At 39.0% G+C, this 19,345-nt stretch overlaps 1 protein-coding gene across 4 annotated transcripts in view; it reads right to left on the bottom strand.

Annotated features, from left to right (window-relative positions):
- Positions 1-19,319, bottom strand: part of BTBD7 (BTB domain containing 7) — an 83,838-nt gene extending 64,519 nt beyond the window's left edge. For 2 of the 4 annotated variants that reach the window (XM_059056865.2, XM_067027860.1), the window contains exon 1: positions 19,072-19,315. Coding sequence is in view for 1 of the 4 variants with exons in the window: in XM_067027857.1 (XP_066883958.1) it covers positions 19,072-19,186 (115 nt within the window). In the remaining 3 variants the exon portion in view is untranslated. Of the gene's footprint in view, positions 1-18,545; positions 18,789-19,071 lie in introns of those variants that run through there. The other 2 variants (XM_067027857.1, XM_067027856.1) reach the window with 2 other exon arrangements.
- Between the last annotated feature and the right edge of the window lie 26 nt (positions 19,320-19,345).

Genomic DNA, 19,345 nt, shown 5'->3' with positions numbered 1-19,345 from the left:
GTAAAGTCACTTGGAATAGTTTGCTCTGGGTGATTACATCACTAACTGGAAGTACACTTTTATTTCACTTTTGATTTTTAGGCACGGCTTTTTATTTATTTATTTTTTGCTGTACTGTGGCCTCTCACTGCTGTGGCCTCTCCTGTTGCGGAGCACAGGCTCCGGACGCCCAGGCTCAGCGGCCATGGCTCACGGGCCCAGCCGCTCCGCGGCATGTGGGATCTTCCCGGGCTGGGACGCAAACCTGCATCCCCTGCATCGGCAGGTGGACTCTCAACCACTGTGCCACCAGGGAAGCCCTAGGCACAGCATTTTTAATTAACTTATGCTACATAATTCTGTAAAATGTTTAGATGAGTCTAAAGTCAAAACCACAAAATAAGATATATTCAAAGACTAGTTGCTCCCCCTGTCTACTTCAACCTAGTCTCTCCCTACCCCACAAGTAACTTTACTAATATTTTTATATAATACCCCCAATTCCCTATTTTCTGGCTACTATCCACTGGCTCCCTACTATGAGCAATACTGAAATTAGCTAGTATCTTCTTCCTCCTATCTCTCTCCTCCAGTATCTAATTTTAAGTAATACATTTTAATTTACAGTTGATATCTATAATCCATTAGCTTATTCTACTTTTCATATATTCTTCCTGCATATTTGGTAATTAAACTCTATCTACAGAATTAAACGATAAAATGTTACATATTACACTGTTTCTCAATCGTAGTTCTACCAATAAAAATTTTATTTAATGTTCATCACCAATTTAAAACACCAGTTTAAGAGTGTTATTCAGAATACAAGTCCACAATTCCTTACCAGGGAGAAACTTTTGGAGCTAGATATATTCTAAAATTCAGACTCTTTTCCTTCTCTCTCTCTTTCTCTCTCTCTCTCATGCTCTCTCTCTTTTAAAAGAAAGTAATATGGTATATGAAACATTTACTGTATACACTATGTAAACACACCCACTGAGATTAGTCATATTACCCCATATTTTACAAGAAAATATATTAAACATTTAAACTAAGCTGTGTTAGTTCAGGTTAGGTTTTGTTGCCAAATGAATTCAGGTCACATCATTGTTTGCCATCAAATGAGTGTCCCTAAAGAAATGGTTATCAGAACTCTTAGAATTTCAAATTAAAAATAAGACATTGTGCACCTGTACTTGGTAGCTCAAGATCATGTATAAGAATAGTATTTTCCTTACCTACCCACCACCAATAAAAGGCAAGTCAGAAAACATTTTGTTCATATTAAACAAAGATATATTTTAAATTGCATTTTTCTATAAAATTAAGTTGTGTTACTGCAAATAGAGATTACTTATTAGAGTTCTGCTTAGGAGGATCTTATTAAGCCCATGTGGGCTTCTTCTAATAGAACCTATTATAAATCAAAACAGCTGTCAGTCTCCTGCTGCTACTTTTTTTTCCGATTAAAAATGTATTCTTAAAAGAATATTTTTTAAAATACATCCCATTCCACCAGTTTATGCAACATTCTTTTAAGGGTAACCAATAAAACTTTTTAAGCTAGAAAATGAGGGGATAAATGCAGATAAATGAGGTGAACCTGGTTCTTAGAACTCTGGCTACAGTGCAGATTCATACTGATACTATATATTCTTGGTATTTTTAATATTTCTAGTTATAAAATACTTCCTAAATAAAATACCTGCTTCATAAATTCAGCATGGTCAGAAATATGTTACCTCTTAGCTTTTAAACAATTTTTTTTTCTTTTTTTGCGCCTCTCCCGTTGCGGAGCACAGGCTCCGACGCGCAGGCTCTGCGGCCACGGCTCACAGGCCCAGCCACTCCGCGGCATGTGGGATCTTCCCGGGCTGGGGCATGAACCCGCGTCCCCTGCATCGGCAGGCGGACTCTCAATCACTGCGCCACCAGGGAAGACCTAAATGATTTTTAAAAGCTAGTCTTCAAGGATTCATGAACAGCCTAGGAATAATCACTAGGGAAAACTAGTGATGATCATTCTAAATAGGATAAGAAAACCAAAACCAGTGAAAGAATCATTAAAAGAGATACTAAATTCTTCGAAATAATTTTAAATGTAGAAATTTTCTCATTTATGAAAATTAAACGTACATTTAATGTTAAACTTGAAAACTATTATGCATTCGGATGTGTATTTAAATGTAAAATTAAAACCAATATTTTTATTTTTTTTTATTTTTAATTTTTTTTGTGGTACGCGGGCCTCTCACTGTTGTGGCCTCTCCCGTTGCGGAGCGCAGGCTCCGGGCGTGCAGGCTCAGCGGCCATGGCTCACGGGCCCCGCCGCTCCGCGGCATGTGGGATCTTCCCGGACCGGGGCACGAACCCGTGTCCCCTGCATCGGCAGGCGGACTCTCAACCACTGCGCCACCAGGGAAGCCCTTAAAACCAATATTTAAGTAGGTTATCCAAGAATAGAAATGGCTAAATTTAAATGTAAAGTCATTAAAAACAAAAAGCTAAAGTGAACCACGTTATAGATGTTTCACTGCTAGACATCAAGCAGGTGAATTAGTTTAAATTTAAGAACAATATTTTAGGGGGTTGTTTCCAAATTTGATGATTAGCTACAGGATTCCGTATTATTAACCTAATTATTTTTCTCCATACCCACACATCTCCTTTGCATAAAGAGACCATTAGTTTTGTTGAATTTTAAATCCCTAAATAATTATTCAACGTTTATGTTTAATTATTAAATTTCTGATGAAAAGTCATTGTGCTCCTAAGAACATTTTCAGATGGGGTATCTAATTTGAATAGAAAACTAATCATACTATTTGGTGACAGTACACAAGCACCACCATCAGGCAATGTACATCCCCTCCCCCCTCTTAGTTTTACAAGATTAAAATATGAGTTTATTTTCTTTATTGAAAATATGGAAAAAAATAATTTTTAGCATCTCTGTAATTTTTAGCTGTGTTTCTTTTTCTCCCAGAAGTTTTTGCCTTCTATTACTAGAGTTTGAAAAGTTGAGAGTCACACTGTTGACTCAAAAGAATTTTAAAGATTGTAGAACAGATCACAATATACAAAGAACAAGATACATGTTAAATTTTCTCTATGCTACCCACCCCAGAACCGTAATGTTTCCCCATTCACTTATGAGAATTATACTTTTGTTGTTTAAATTAAAAACAAAAAAACCAAAAAACCTACACAGGAGAGTATGACAAAAGGCAATTCCCTAAAATCTGCCTCCCTTCCCACATAGACAATTAGTAACAATTTGATTTCTGCTCTTCTAGCATTTTGACATAAATTAACTTTAAATAGTTTTAAGTAGGGATATTTAACAAAGAGTTCTGTAAAAAACTATTTTCATTTCATAATATACCAGGGATATAGAAACATGTGTACATACAAATTTTACTTTATCTTTTAAAGACCCCTAAATAGAACTGTACTGTATAAATACACCATAATTTACTTCACCAAAACATATTGAGAATCATTTCCAATTTTTCAATATTATAAACAGTCCTGCAATCCTTTTACCTCTATCTTTAACCACTGTAAATATGCCATTAGAATAAATATCAAGAAATAATATTACTGGGACTTCCCTGGCGGTCCAGTGGTTAAGACTCTGGGCTTCCAACCCAGGGGGCACGGGTTTGATCCCTGTTCGGGGAACTAAGATCCCACATGCTGCTAGGTGCAGCCAAAAAAAAAAAAAAGAAATCGTATTACTGGATAAATGGGTATATATATTTCTAATTTGGAGATGTATTAGTCAGAAAAGTTGCAACTTACATTCCTATCAACTTTGCATGAGAACATCAAAACTCTGGTCATATTAACCTTTGCCAATCTAATGGAGGAAAAAATGATCTCATTATTTCAATCTTCGTTTTAAAAAATTATAAGTGAAACTGAATCTCAATATATTTATTAGCCTCTGTGTTTCTTTATAATCTTTGCCCATTCTTCTATGTGGCTGTTCTTTTTATTAATTTGTAACGCTTTTTATATTAATGTTAAAATATCAAGGGAGAATATTCATATTAGCCTTTTATTTATTTAATTTTTTTTTTGCGGTATGCGGGCCTCTCACTGTTGTGGCCTCTTCCGTTGCGGAGCACAGGCTCCGGACGCGCAGGCCTAGTGGCCATGGCTCACGGGCTCAGTTGCTCTGCGGCATGTGGGATCTTCCCGGACCAGGGCACGAACCCGTGTCTCCTGCATCGGCAGGCGGATTCTCAACCACTGCGCCACCAGGGAAGCCCCATATTAGCCTTTTAAAACTATGATGGCTTTTGTCATAAATGTTTAAATTTTTTAAATAGTCACTTGTTTCAGTCTTTTCCTTTAGTAACGTCTGAATTTCATGGTCCTTCCCGTAAACACTTTTACATCAGAAAACAGATTTATATATACATATGTAAGTAGTTAGAACAATATACAAAAAAGTTCTCAATTTTTGTTGTCATCTCCAAATTAGATTATGTAGGTAAACACACTCTTCAACCACAGCAGAAAGCTGTCATTAGATAAAGAGTTTACAGCACAGTTATTATTAAGTAATTCAGTATGCTAATTCAAAAATAAATATTAATTCCTAAATATGAAGATAATTTAATTATCTGGTGTTGCCTGGAAACAAGATGGATATATTTTCCAGATTAATAGGAGGATGCTTTCCAGAAGAAGAAACTCAATTACTCCAATCTATGCAAATGTCATTTGCTGAAGACATCCTGGGCATCCAGTGACAGAACTGCAGGCATCTTTCCCTCATCCTTCTCCTCTATATCAAACTGGTTCACCAATCCCACTGCAAAATCACTTAAGACTAAGTCACTATTTATTATCTCTCTTGAACTGTCACAAAAATCAATCTTGGTCTCTGCTTCCAGTCTAATTCATCTAGCCCACCAACACTGAATTAATCTTCCTAACAGAGGTTCAATCAAGAATATACAATAGGGCTTTCCTGGTGGCGCAGTGGTTGAGAGTCTGCCTGCCGATGTAGGGGACACGGGTTCGTGCCCCCGGTCCGGGAAGATCCCACATGCCATACAGCAGCTAGGCTAGGCCCGTGAGCCATGACCTGAGCCATGACTGCTGAGCCTGCACGTCCGGAGCCTGTGCCCTGCAACGGGAGAGGCCACGGCAGTGAGAGGCCTGCATACCACAAAAAAAAAAAAAAAAAAAAAAAAAAAAAAGAGAGGCCTGCATACCGCAAAAAAAAAAAAAAAAAATAGAATATACAATAAATACAAACTCCTAGCTACAAATCCTACCTATGTATTTTACACCTTAAAGTATATCAGTATTTCCCAAAGTGTATTCTACACAACATCAGTCTTGCAAAATACAATGAAATAAGCCTTAAAAAAAATCCTGGTTAGTTTGGGAAACACTGTGTATTTACTATAGCCCAGTTTTATAGAATTATTTATATTATTCATTAAGAATCTGAGTACCAATTATGTGCCCTATGCTAAGTGTTGAAGGTTATAGTTGTGAACAAAATAGTCTTGGTTTTCATGTTGCTTACAATCAAGTGAGAGAAATGGACATTTTAAAAAAATAATTACAAAAATAAAATCATACACTGAGATAAATGCCATGAAAGGCATGGGCTGCTATGAGAAAGAATAAGTTGATTTATTGACATTAATAAGCCCACAAGACATAGAGAACACATAGCATACAGAAGAAAGATCTTAAACACATAAATATAAATAATACATAAACATAAATAATGCTTGAGGGACTTCCCTGGTGGTGCAGTGGATAAGACTCTGCGCTCCCAGTGCAGCAGGTCCAGGTTCGATCCCTGGTCAGGGAACTAGATGCCACATGCATACCACAACTAAGGAGCCTGCAAGCCGCAACTAGGGAGCCTGCCAGTCGCAACTAGGGAGCCTGCCTGCCACAACCAACACCCAGCGTAACCAAATAATTAATAAATAAATAAATAAATAAATAAATAAATAAAGCTTGACATTATTTATTGACAGAGGTAGTAGTGATGTGATGCTGGGGAGTTACAGCAGAGTCAATAGTTTAGCAAATTCTAGGAAGAGCAAGAAGGCCAAGGTGGCTGACACAGGGGAAGTAGGGAAGGGAGATAATGTAAGATGAGGCAAGACAGGTAGATAGAGGCCAGGTCACACATCACTGCAAAAGGCTGAGAGTCCTGCAGCTAAGTAACCTGTATAACTTTGCTTAATTCAGTATTCCTGAACTTTAAGAAAAACCAATAATAGGTCATGTCCAATGTTCCATAGAACATACTTTCAATCAAATGATAGTAGTGGAGGTATAAAGTGAAGGTTTGCACTGGGTTAGTTAGTGTTGATACATTTTAAGAGAAAATGACACAATTTGAAAGCTGAGTTTTTATTTATTTAAATTTTGAATTGAAAAATATCAAGCAGAAAAAAGTTAGCCACAGCAGGCCTGAAACTGCTACCCTTAGAAAGGCCTGCTTGAAAGGCTGGTCCTGGTTGGTCTTTGGGAACTTGGACTTTCTGTGTTCCATTCCTTAACTGATAAGGACAGCTCACTGTACCTAAACTGTTTGTGCAAACAGTATGGTTTATGCTGCATATTTGCTTTCCTTCTGGGAGCCTAGAATTTTGATACTTGTTAGGTAGTAGATGCCTGTGTGACCAGCCATCAGGAAAAACCCTAGGTGCTGAGTCTCTAATGAGCTTCCCTAAGTAGACAATATTTCACTTGTACTGTCACAAGTCAGTGCTGGAGGAGCTAAGTGTGACCTGTGTGACTCCACAGGAAGAGACCTCTTGGAAACTTGCAGCTGTTTTTCTTTGGACTTAGCCTCATGTGTCTTTTTTCTTTGCTAATTTTGTTTTGTATCCCGTGCTGTAATAAATGATCTCCATGAGTAGGACTCTATGCTCTGTCAGGTGAGTCCTTCTAGTGAACCTGGGGATGTTCTTCGGGGTTTCAGTGCAGGAACAAGATAGAATACTGTGAAATGTCTCCCTTCACCTCTGTCTCCCAGTCTCCCAAAATGAAACTATATTGTTTTGGAATAAATACCTAGTTGGTGTTCAGGTACAGGGCTTCTTCTTCTTCTTCTTTTTTTAAATCTTAGAAGAAATTACCATGAAAAGCAGAATAGGGGTGACCTTTAAGGTGGCTGTGATTGAGAAGAGGCATGAGTGGGGCTTTGAGCATGCTTCCACTGTTCTATTTCGTGACCATGGTGGTGTCAGCTTTAAAATAATTTGTTAAAATAAGTTAAACTTAAATTTGTTTACTATGCTTCTTTGCATGTATATTATTTCACAACAAAAAAATGTTTTGTTATAGCTGGTATGGCTTTGAAACTTGTCAGCTGAAGCCTCAAAACTAAATCCATTTCCTAAAGAAAAGGATATAAAAGAATGAACGGAAGGCTAAGTACTGAGGCACAGGAAATGCTTATAATTTGGTAGCTGAAAGAGAACACAGTAAAGGAAAGCATGGAAAACACTAATCATTCTGGGTAGTGACCAGAATAGGTTGCATGTAAGAAATGGCATCTGAAAGAGGTTTACTTCAAATTGAGAAGTCACCCCTTTCCTCTGTGCTACTGGAAAGTTTTGGATACACTTTAATTTCAGTACTTACCACTCTGCAGGGGCAATTAATTAAGATTTCTACATCTTCAAAGAGACTAAGTTCCTACAGTACTGGGGACTGTTTCCTTTTCCAGTAACTGTATTCCAAGTATCTTGAAGAGTGCCTGGCTCATAACGGGTCCTTGATAAATAAGGTGCTTAGAAATGGAGAATTAAACCAGAAAAGGCCCATATCAAAGAAACCATGAAAGAAGAGAATGTAAAGAATTCCACAAGCAGTTTCAAATTTTCTTCAGTTTTCTTTTTTTTCTCCTACTTTTAACAACCTTTCAGGTCATTACTGTTTTTACTAAATCCTTTCCACTCTACTGCTACCTCCTCATCATTGCTGCAACAACTATCTAAACACCAACTATGTGCAGGGCACTGAGCCAGGTAATGCCAGGGATACAAAGATGAGCTTACTGTCTAGTGCAGGACATATTCCAATACATAAATAACACAAAGCTGCAAGTGGAAGACAGAGAGAAAGAATAGGAACATGGCATGGAAGTTAGAGGACTAGAAAAGGCTTTAGTGATTAGAAAAGGCTTTCATGGAAAGATGACATCTGCTTTGGTTCTTGAAGGATGTTAGAATTTAAATAGGGAGAAACATAGGTAAGGGCATTTCAACAGAGAGAACAGCTTAAGAATTAATAGGTATAAGAAGGACAACATACAAAGAAATGAGGCAAGAAAGGCAGGAGTTGACAAGATAAGAAAAAGTAAGAAAGAAGCAAAAATTATGGCATTGTCCAGTGAGTAGAGCTGATAAAGGAGACCAAAATGGAGCAGCCACAGATGTAAAGGAAAACCAGAAAAATGTGGTTTCATAGACCTGAAGAGAGGAAACTGAACCAGAAATAAAATTGGAGTGAGCAGATGTTTTATAACTCTTTTCAAAAAAGACTGAAAAAGGTGCCAAGAAGTGAGGCAGTAATAGAGAGCACGTGAAAGTCTGGAAAGGTGTGTGTATGAAAGAGAGGGAGATATTGTAACAAATGAGTAGGGATGATACAGTAAAGCATCAGTTTTCAACTGGGTGACTCTGCTCCCCTGGAGACAGACATTTTTTGTTGCCATAACTAGGAGTGAAGAAGGGTACTATCGGAACCTAGTGAGTAGAGGCTGGGGATGCTGCTAAACATTTTGCAAGTACAGGACAGCGCCCCACAACAAAGAATTATCTGGCCCAACGTGTCAAAGTTGAGAAACCCTGTACCAGAGCATAGGGGATACAGAAGAGAAAATGATTAACCAAAGAAGCAAAGTCTTTGGTAAAGTGAGAACATTCATGGAGGAGGAAGACTTTTCTGGTTCTCTAACCTACTGACCCTGATTAGAGCATGAACCTGGAAGTAGCTTCAGGCATTACTTATTTGAAAAGTGTACTGAAATACAACATTCCAATTTCTCCCATCAACATGAACGACAATGTGCATGCCTTAAATCATTATTTACCCTGTGACTATTCTATATAGATAAACCATTTATCCTTCGGGATACCATCAGGGTTTAAAATGTGAGTACTTCTATTTTTTTCTAAGTTCCATATATATATGTACAGCAATCACGTCCATTAAAAGGTCAATAGATATAAATGATCAGAGTGCATATACTAGTGTAATTTTATTTTGTAAAATCTCCTATGTACCATTTAGAAATGAGTTACAAATAATCTGTATTTTAACAGTTCATAGGGATACCATGTGAAAAGGAAGCCTACAAAAGCACCAGTTTAAGATGCCAAGTAACATTACTATAGAAGGATAAAATGAGTTAACAGTGATTATAAAAATGGGGCTGTAACTATCTTTGGTTCCAAAATGCAATATATTTCAAAGCCACAATGAACTTGATCATATAAATTTCACTTTGTATCATAAGCATGAAAAGACTATTTACTGACACGTATTATGTGAAAGGTACTAAGAGGAGTTTAATCACAAATTCTGCTCTCAAATAAGAGACAGTCATTCATTTAAACATTTTCTGAGCACCTACTATGTGCTGATAATAGGCACATGAAGATATAACAATGAACTAGATAGACATAATTTTTGCTTTTAAATTACTTAGGGACAAGCTGATAAATAGGCAGTTACAATGTAGAGGAAGCACATATTAGTGAAGGTGAACTCTAGAGCCAAACTGTCTAGGTTTGGATCCAGATCTGCCATTTATAAGCTTTGTGATCTTGCTCAAATTGTTTATCTTTTCTGTATTTGATGATAATATTTAAAAGTATTTACTTTATGGGGCTGTTGAGAAAGTGATATCTGAGATAAGATCTAAGACTGACAATAAGTATGAACTTTTTTCTTGGTGAAGGTAATGGTGGGGAGGGGTTGGGATGCCAAAATAATGCTCTAAAAGGCAGAGGAAACTGACTATGTGAAGGCCCAAGGAAAGAACAAAAAACCTGGCTCACTAAGGAAATTAAAGCAATTCTACATGCAGAGTAACGGGAAGGTATTTGGCAGTAATAAGGTATGAGCCCAGAGAAGCAGCAGAGCCTTGATAACAAAAAGCCATATGATCCGTGAAAGGGAGTTTGAACTTTATTCTAGAAAGTTTTTGTTATTTAAACACACACACATACACACACACACACAAATCGACTGACTTTCTCATTCAAGAATTAATAAGCCCGTGCTGGGAAAACTGGACAGCTACATGTAAAAGAATGAAATCACAACACTTCTTAACACCATTCACAAAAATAAACTCAAGATGGATTAAAGACCTAATGTAAGGCCAGACACTATAAAACTCTTAGAGGAAAACACAGGCAGAACACTCTATGACATTAATCACAGCAAGATCCTTTTTGAGTCACCTCCTACAGAAATGGAAATAAAAACAAAAATAAACAAATGGCACCTAATGAAACTTAAAAGCTTTTGCACAGCAAAGGAAACCATAAACAAGACAAAAAGACAACCCTCAGAATGGGAGAAAATATTTGCAAAGGAAGCAACTGACAAAGGATTAATCTCCAAAAAATACAAGCGGCTCATGCAGCTCAATATTAAAAGGAATGCCTGAGGGACTTCCCAACAGTGGTCCAGCGGTTAAGACTCCGGGCTCCCAATGCAGGGGGCCCAGGTTTGATCCCTGGTCAGGGAACTAGATCCCGCATGCCGCAACTAAAGATCCTGTGTGCTGCAACTAAAGATCCCATGTGCCACAAGGAAGACCTGGTGCAGCCAAATAAATATTTTTTTTAATAAAAAATAAAATAATCTCTGCTTAAAAAAAAAAAAAAAGGAATGCCTGAGCATCTATGCTCAGAACACTATATTGTGTTTTCACATAGATTACCTCAATTAATCAAAGAACCCTATAGAGGGTGATACTGTTCATTTTACAGATGTAGAAACTAAGGTACCAAGGGAACAAACTACTAGACATCAAAACAAGAAGGCTGTTCTTCATAGACAAATGTCTTTTCATACTCATCCCAACAGATGATTTTACAATTTCGAATGTGTACTGTATTCCTCCTTACCTTGTTTTAAAAATAACTACAAATTACTATGTCAAAGTTTTATTTGACTGAAGCCAACAAATGGTGAGGTACACCAAGTTGAGAATTTTAACTCTCCTTCCCTATCCTTCTTCCCTTGTCAGACTTTATCATTGAAGCATGTGACAGAACTATGACTTCATAATTAAAGCTATAATGAGATTTCTCTGTCATAAGCTATTACTAACATTCACTACAAACTCATCTAGTTCTGCCACAAAGCTTTTTTCCTAACCAGAAAATTCTCATGTGCAGTCTCAAGCAAGCAAGAAATATTTTGGGAAAGTCTGAAGACAAGAATAATTAAGTCTCGGGCTTCCCTGGTGGCGCAATGGTTGGGAGTCCGCCTGCCGATGCAGGGGACACGGGTTCGTGCCCCGGTCCGGGAAGATCCCACATGCCGTGGAGCGGCTGGGCCCGTGAGCCATGGCCGCTGAGCCTGCGCGTCCGGATCCTGTGCTCTGCAGCGGGAGAGGCCACAACAGTGAGAGGCCCGCGTACCACACAAAAAAAAAAGAATAATTAAGTCTTATGAAGCATGTTATGGAATTTTTCTCTAAAGAACAACTCACAAGTAAATTCCAGAAAAAACAAATTAAATAAGTATAATTTCAGAATATAGGGGAAAAAAGACACTATACTTGAAATTCTTCTGGCATTCAGTCTCCCCCTAAAGAAGGAAAGAAACTGCACACTAACAACACAATTCATTATTGCTCCTTCCATGATTCCTGCTTTAAGTAGGTAAGAGTGTTCATAAAATTTAAGGAATTGTAGCCAGAAGAGACTGTCAAACTTTTAATCTAAGTGAATATTTTTAGAAAACAATTAAGAGCAAGCAAAGAACACTTTGCATGCCTGGCCTAATTGATTTTTCCATCTCGCTTTAGTTTTAAACTCAATAACATACCTCATATTTATTAAAAGATTGTTTACAAAGCATTTACTCATGTTATTATTTCATCCTAACAACTCACTGAGTATCTATAATTTACCAGACACTGTGCTACATCCTATAGGCTTTGGCTCGAAGTACGAAGAGTAACGTGCAGGAGTTAGACACACAAGCAACTGATGATAATATAGTAAATAAGGACTGGAAGAAAGGTCCAAAGTACTAAAGGAGTGAGTGTATGATTACTGGTAAAACTAACTTTTGAACTGGGTCTTGAAGAATAAAGACGACTGTAAGAATCAGATTTCTGATGGCAAATTACCCCAAAGAATTGGCTTAAACAATAGGAATTCATTCACAAGGAGAAATCCCACCAAGCCCCAGGCCCAGCACAATAGTGTTTAAAATAATGTTGTCATGCACCTACATTCATTCTACCTCTCTGTTCTGCCATCCTCAGGGCATGTTTCATCATCCCCTGTGGTCACAAGACAGCTGCCAGTGGTGACTGGGGCCACAAGTTCTCTTGCTCAAAAACAATAGGGGAAAAAATCCTCTCCCCCAGAAACAGAATGTTTCTTTCCTTTCAATCTAACTGGGACAAATAATAATTTGTCCCAAATAATTTGTCCCAAATAATTTACAGGGAAATGCCTTGAGTTGATTGGCTTGGAGTAATCAAAATCTACAGCTGAAATGGGTGATGAGTCATCTTCTCAGAGTCTCCTGGATGGCAAAGAACAGGAGAACTCCAAGCACTGGGATAAACACATGAAAAACAGAAGTAGAAGGAACAAGAAACAGCTTAGTATGACTAGAATAATGTGAAATCTAACGTTAGACAACAGTCTACAAACTGTTGTGAGTTTGGACTTTATTTGATAGACAATGGGAAGTCAACACAAGTTTTTTAGGTAGGGAAGTAACATCCTCCAATTGCATTTTTTAGTAACATCCTCCAATTGCATTTTTTAAAAAGTGTGGTAGCAATATAGAGAACAGCCAGAGAAGGAGAGGAAAAGTGGGAGAACAAATGGCAGAGACTCCACTGGTAGGCTGTTCAATAAATAGTCCAGACTAGTAAGTAAGTGGTAACAGGGAGGGAAAGAATGGAATAAAAAATACAAGGTGGCAAAGTTGCTATGTAAAAATATTGTGTGTGTGTGTGTGTGTGTGTGTGTGTGTGTGTGTTTTCCCTCTTACAGATGAGGAAGAATTAAGCCTCAGACAGGTAAAATGGATTGCTTAAGATTGCAAAACCATAAATAGTAATCAGAATCTGAATGGAGGTTTGGTTCCCAGTCCAGTGTTCTAATACATCACCACTATGTCTAAAAACTCCAACAATGCTCAAAAAAGCAGATTTTTTTGAATCTTGTCGATTAAAGGATGTTCTGTGTATTGAATTAAAGTGATTTCTGTTTATTCCAACTTTAACATATTATGTTCATTATATGGATTTAATGTCAATTTATAAAACTTAGTACATTATATGTTTTTGAAGTTTCTACATTATTTGAGATAGTAAGGATGCTGTGAAAGACAACTTGTAATGTCAAATTTAGACTGCCAAAATTTTAAAAATTAAAAGAACTGAAGCTTGCATTAAAAATTTTTGAACTTGTTTTGTAAATAAACTAGGTACTGAATGTTTGAATTTCATTATAAATCTGAAGTTAGTAAGTACATGAAAAGTTTCCTTTAAATTACACTTCCCTTTGAAATTTTGGATTCTGATAACCAACTTCCATTAGCATCAACTTAAAAAGAAAAATGTTGCCTCATTTTAAAAAAGGTAATTGTTTTAGAAAAAGTCACTTGCCTGTTTCTTTTTAGAGTGGAGAAGTCTGATTTTGTTTTTATTAACACTGTACCAAGACTGGGTTAAGAGGGAAGGTGGTTTAAAATAGAATAAACACTTTCTATAAAAATTATAAACAATATATTTTTTAGCTTATTGGGTTAAATCTTAGTCTTCTGCTTTTAAATTCAATTGATAACTTTAGTGAGCACCTATGTGCCTGGCACTATGCTAGATGCTGGGAATACAGCTGGAAGCAAAATAGTACTATAGTTACTCAGGTATATATATGTATGATTATTTGATTAGTGTCAGTCTTCCCCACTGAATAACTATAGCACTATTTTTTTCAGCCAGAACATAACTGCAAATGTACAAAGATGATGCTTAAAAAAAACAACTTGACAATAACATTCCACCAATGACACAAGAATTTTCTTTCACCAGGCAGAAACTCAGCACCCATAACTGAATTTTTTTCTTAAAACATACCTGCTAAAACACTCAAGAAACCAGGAATATAAGGAAACTAGCTCAACATAATAAAGGTTATGTATGGAAAATCCACAGCTAACATCATACTCAATGGTCAAAGACTGAAAGCTTTCCCTCTAAGATGAGGAACAAGACAAGGATGTGCATTTTCACCATTTCTATTCAATACAGTACTGGAAGTCCTAGCCAGAGCAATTAGGCAAGAAAAAGAAAGAAAAGTCATTCATACTGGAAAAGAAGACATAAAATTATCTTTGTTAGAAAACAACCTTACCTTATATGTAGAAAACTCTAATCACAAACACACACACACACACCATTAGAATAAATGAATTCAGTAAAGTTGCAGGATATAAGATCAACACACAAAAATGAGTTGTGTTTATACACTAACAATGAACAATCCGCAAAGGAAATTAAGAAATCAATCACATTTACAATAGTATCAAAAAGAATAAAATACTCAAGAGTAAACTTAAGCAAGGAGATAAAAGACTTTTACACTGAAAACTACAAAATTTTGTGGGAAGAAATTAAACACAAATAAATGGAAAGACATCTGGTGTTTACGGACTGGAAGACTGGAAGAGATGTCAACACTACTCCAAACAATCTACTGATTCAATGCAATCCCTATCAAAAAAATCCCAATGACAATTTTTGCAGAAATAGAAAAATCTATCCTAAAATTCATATGGAATCTCAAGGGACCCCAAATAGCCAAAACAATTTTGAAAAAGAACAATGTTGGAGGCCTCACACTTCTGACTTCAAAACTACTATAAAGCTAGAGTAATCAAAACAGTACAGTGACAGCACAAAGACAGACTTGCTGACCAATGGAACAGAATAGATTTCAGAAATAAACCCTCAATGTATGATCAAGTGATTTTCAACAAAGATGGGCAGACCATTCAATGGAAAAAAGATCGTCTTTTCAACAAATGGCATTGGAAAAACTGGATATCCACATGCAAAGACCTAAACATAAGAGTTTTTTGAGGGGAAAACTCTTAGAAGTTTTTTAAAGGGGGAAGCTTCATGACACTGGATTTGGCAATAATTTCTCAGATTTAACACCAAAAGTATAAGCAACAAAAGAAAAACTAGATCAGGTGGACTTCATTAAAATTAAAAACTTACCAAAAAAAAACCTTCTGTGCATCAAAGTACACTCAACAGAGTGAAAAGGCGATGCATGGAATGGCAAAAATATTTGCAAATCATCTATCTGATAAGGGATTGGTATCCAGAATACAAAAGAGCTCCTACAACTCAACAACAACAACAAAAAACAACTAAATTTAAAAATAGGCAAAGGGGTTTCCCTGGTGGTGCAGTGGTTGAGAGTCCGCCTGCCGATGCAGGGGACATGGGTTCGTGCCCCGGTCTGGGAAGATCCCACATGCTGCGGAGCGGCTGGGCCCGTGAGCCATGGCCGCTGAGCCTGCGCGTCCGGAGCCTGTGCTCCGCAACGGGAGAGGCCACAACAGTGAGAGGCCCGCATACCACAAAAAAAAAAAAAAAAAAAAAAAGGCAAAGAACTCAAATAGATTATTTCTCCAAAGAAGATATACAAAAGGCTGATAAGCTTTAGAGATGCTAACAGCACTAATCACTAGAGAAATGCAAGTGAAAACCACAATGAGATATCACTTCACACCCATTAGAATGGCTGTTATCAAAATAATAAAAACAACAAGCATTGGTGAGGATGTGGAGAAACTGGAACCCTGACGCATGCTGGTCGGAATGTAAAATTTTCTGGATATATACCCAAATGAAATGAAAGCAGGGACTCAAACAGATATGAGCACACCTATGTTCATGGCAACATTATTCCAAAAGCCAAAAAAGTGGAAGCATATGAAGTATCAACTGACAGATAAACGGATGAACAAAATGCAGTATATACATACAATGGAATATTATTCAGCCTTAAAAATGAAGGAAATTCTGACAAATGCTACAACATGGATGAACATTATGCCAAGTGAAATAAGCCAGTCACAAGAGGACAAACACTGTATGATTCTACTTACATGAAATACCTAGAGTAATCAAATTCGTAGAGACAGAAAGCAGCATATTGGTTGTCAGGGGCTAAGTAAAGGGAAGTGGGGAGTTAGTGTTTACAGGGTATAGAGTTTCAGCTACAGAAGATGAATGGAGGTCTAGAGATGGATGGTGATAATGGTTGCACAACAATGTGAATACACTTAATGCCACAGAACTGTACACTTAAAACTGGTTAAAATGGCAAATTTTATGTTATGTATATTTTACCACAATAAAAACAGCAACAAATAAGACAATACCTGCTATGCATCTTTCCTAGTGACTCTATCTTAGTGTAGGATCTCATCTCTTCATACCCAGGTAACTGCAATAGCTACTACTGGCCCTGGTTCATTCCACTCTCTCCTCATTCTAACTTAACCAACAGATCACTGACAGGTGCGTCTTGTCAGTTTTATCATATTAATGTGTGGCCTCCAAACTTTCAAAGGCTCCCCATATCTTGCACAAGAGGATAAAAATCCAAATCTCCTCAATCCTGTACTCAAACCCTTCTACAAACATATCCTTTCAACTGTCTAATGTCCTCCCAAGGAAATTCAGTTGTCAGCTCATCCTAGTTTCCCTCCCTATTCCCCTCCCCCAAAGCTAATCTCCACATTACACTCTTGCTTTTCCCTCACAAAGTAACTGCTCCAATCTCTCTGTAAATCTAAACCCTCACAGAAGCTAGCTCAAGTCCCAAGTGTTCCAGGAAGTTATTTAGACTCCTGAGGCCTCACTCATCTCCCTTTAACCAGAACACCTACAGCATTCTTTGTATTGATAGATTGTTTTCTAGACTCAGAGGGGTACATCTTATCTTTTCTGAGGGCAAAGTCTACATATTTCACTTGTTTCTTTCTCCTGTAGCACCTAGTATTGCAAAATACAAAGCAGATCTTCAATAATCACCCGTGTAACTGAACACAAGGTACAACTCTGGTGTGTGAGTTTCAATGACTAGAATATGAAATCAGAAGCATTTGACATGACTGTTTTTCTGAAGGTTAACCTGTGACACACAACACAGAAAACTGCTGTGACTCAAGTGGCTATGTGGAAACCAGGTGGTACAACTTGGCAAATACAACACAGGTGTTTTAAATCCTAAAATTAGAGCCTGATACAAAGAACCTGTTTAAATTCTGTTAATGAGGGACAAAACAATATAGTAGTTAAGTTTCGTGGGACAGAATACTGGTTTGCTATAATTGGACAGAAATACAGTCAGTCACAGACCTATGAAAACTCTAAATGAAATGTCAGTTGGTTTTTATTAAATTCAAGCCAGGGAAAAAATTCATCAGTTACTTGTGGTAACTGACAGTAACTGTCAAAAATCAGAATGAGGCGCTCTCTCTGATTTCTCCTTTCAACTACATTGTACAAAGACCCAGGGATGAGGATGGTGGTGAAGAATGCAATCAATGAAGAATACGAGGCTCAGGAGTGTAGTGAAAAGAGCTCTCTAAATAAGGGCGGAGAGAGGCCTAGATTCTAGTTTTGGTCCAATCCCTGGCCAGCTGCAGAACCCACAGCGAGTCACTCATCTCCCTGGGCCTAGTTTCCCAGTTCTTAAACAAGTCACATCAGATCGCTAAAGATTTTTCTGACTTCAAAATTCTAGGACAAGTTTTATCACAGCTGCCATTAACATGTATGATTCTTGCAATTTCAAATCTTTCTTCCACATTTCCGGGAGAAAGTAATTGATTTCAGCAATCTAAAAGAAATGGATGCTATTCAGAGACAAAAGATTCTGCTACTTGAAAAAACGAAGTAATTCTGTAAAAATGCCTATTTCCTCATTACAGTAAGATGTTTTAGCAGAGGAAACAGTTCTCTGGTAAAACCAAGACTGCTTCTGCGAATTAGGCCTAATCCAGAGTACTTATTATCTGTGCTGGTATGTGAAGAGGTGCTATTGTAGTTCAAAACAGAAGCAACACTCAGGGCTTCCTCCCCCCAAACGGTGAGAAAGTTCTCATCTTCGGGGTAAGGCTAATAAACAGCTGTGCAAATGATGAGGCATTGAAAAATGCACGCTTTTAGCCTTTCAAGTACTCCAAGCACAGGATCCTTTACCAAAGACTCCGTATTGTCTCTCTCCCAACCTGTCAAAGCACAACAGTTTGATCCCGAAACAGTAACTTACCCGGACAATCTAACTTCTCCCCCAGGGAGCAGCCGTCCACAGGCCTGTACTCCTCGACCCCTGATTCCGGGCGGCAGCTCTCACGCCCACCCCGGGGCGGTCGCAGCCCCGCAGCCGGGTAAACACGCGCCCGAGTCTCGGGAGCGGTTTCCCGGCGTCCTGGGAGCGGCGAGTCCCGCCCCTCGTAGCCCCGAGACTGGAGCCGGCCGGGCCGCCGCCGCCGCGGCCACCTCGGGCCGCTCTCCCCGCCCCAAGCGCCACACCTCGCGCCTCTGCCCCCAGGACGGCGGCGCACTGCCCAGCCCGCCCCACGGAGCGCACCGGGACCGGTCAGTCTGCCACCGCCGCCTCAGCCCCAGACGGACCAGAGACCCTTCCCCGGCCCCGGCCCCGCGCCCCCCGCGGCGGCCGGGCCCCAGCCCTGCGCCCCCACGGCCCCCGCACAGCCCCTTCCTCGTCGGGACGTCCAGCACCGCGCCGGTAACAGCCTCAGCTCACAGCCTCAGAGACATCGAGGGACACTCACCCCAGAGGCTCCTCCCGCCGCTGCTGCTGCTGCTGCCGCCGCTGCGACCGCGGCCGTCGCCCCCGCCGCCGCCGCCTGCACCGCCGTCCGTACCGGAGCCAGCGCCCCCGGCCATCCTCCTCCTGCCGTCGCCGCCGCCAGCTCCCGTCTCCGCTCCTGTCAGTGGCTCAGGCTCCGGGGCTTCTCCAGGTTTCCCTCGCCGCCATTTTGACGCCTGGAGCGAGCAGGAGGGGCTCGGCTCGGCGCGGGCCTGGGGCGCCTGCGCGGCGCTGCG

Source organism: Kogia breviceps, chromosome 3 (genome assembly GCF_026419965.1).
Source record: "Kogia breviceps isolate mKogBre1 chromosome 3, mKogBre1 haplotype 1, whole genome shotgun sequence".
NCBI lineage: Eukaryota > Metazoa > Chordata > Mammalia > Artiodactyla > Physeteridae > Kogia > Kogia breviceps.
Note: the sequence above shows the minus strand (reverse complement) of the source record. Positions and strands in the feature narration are given on the sequence as shown.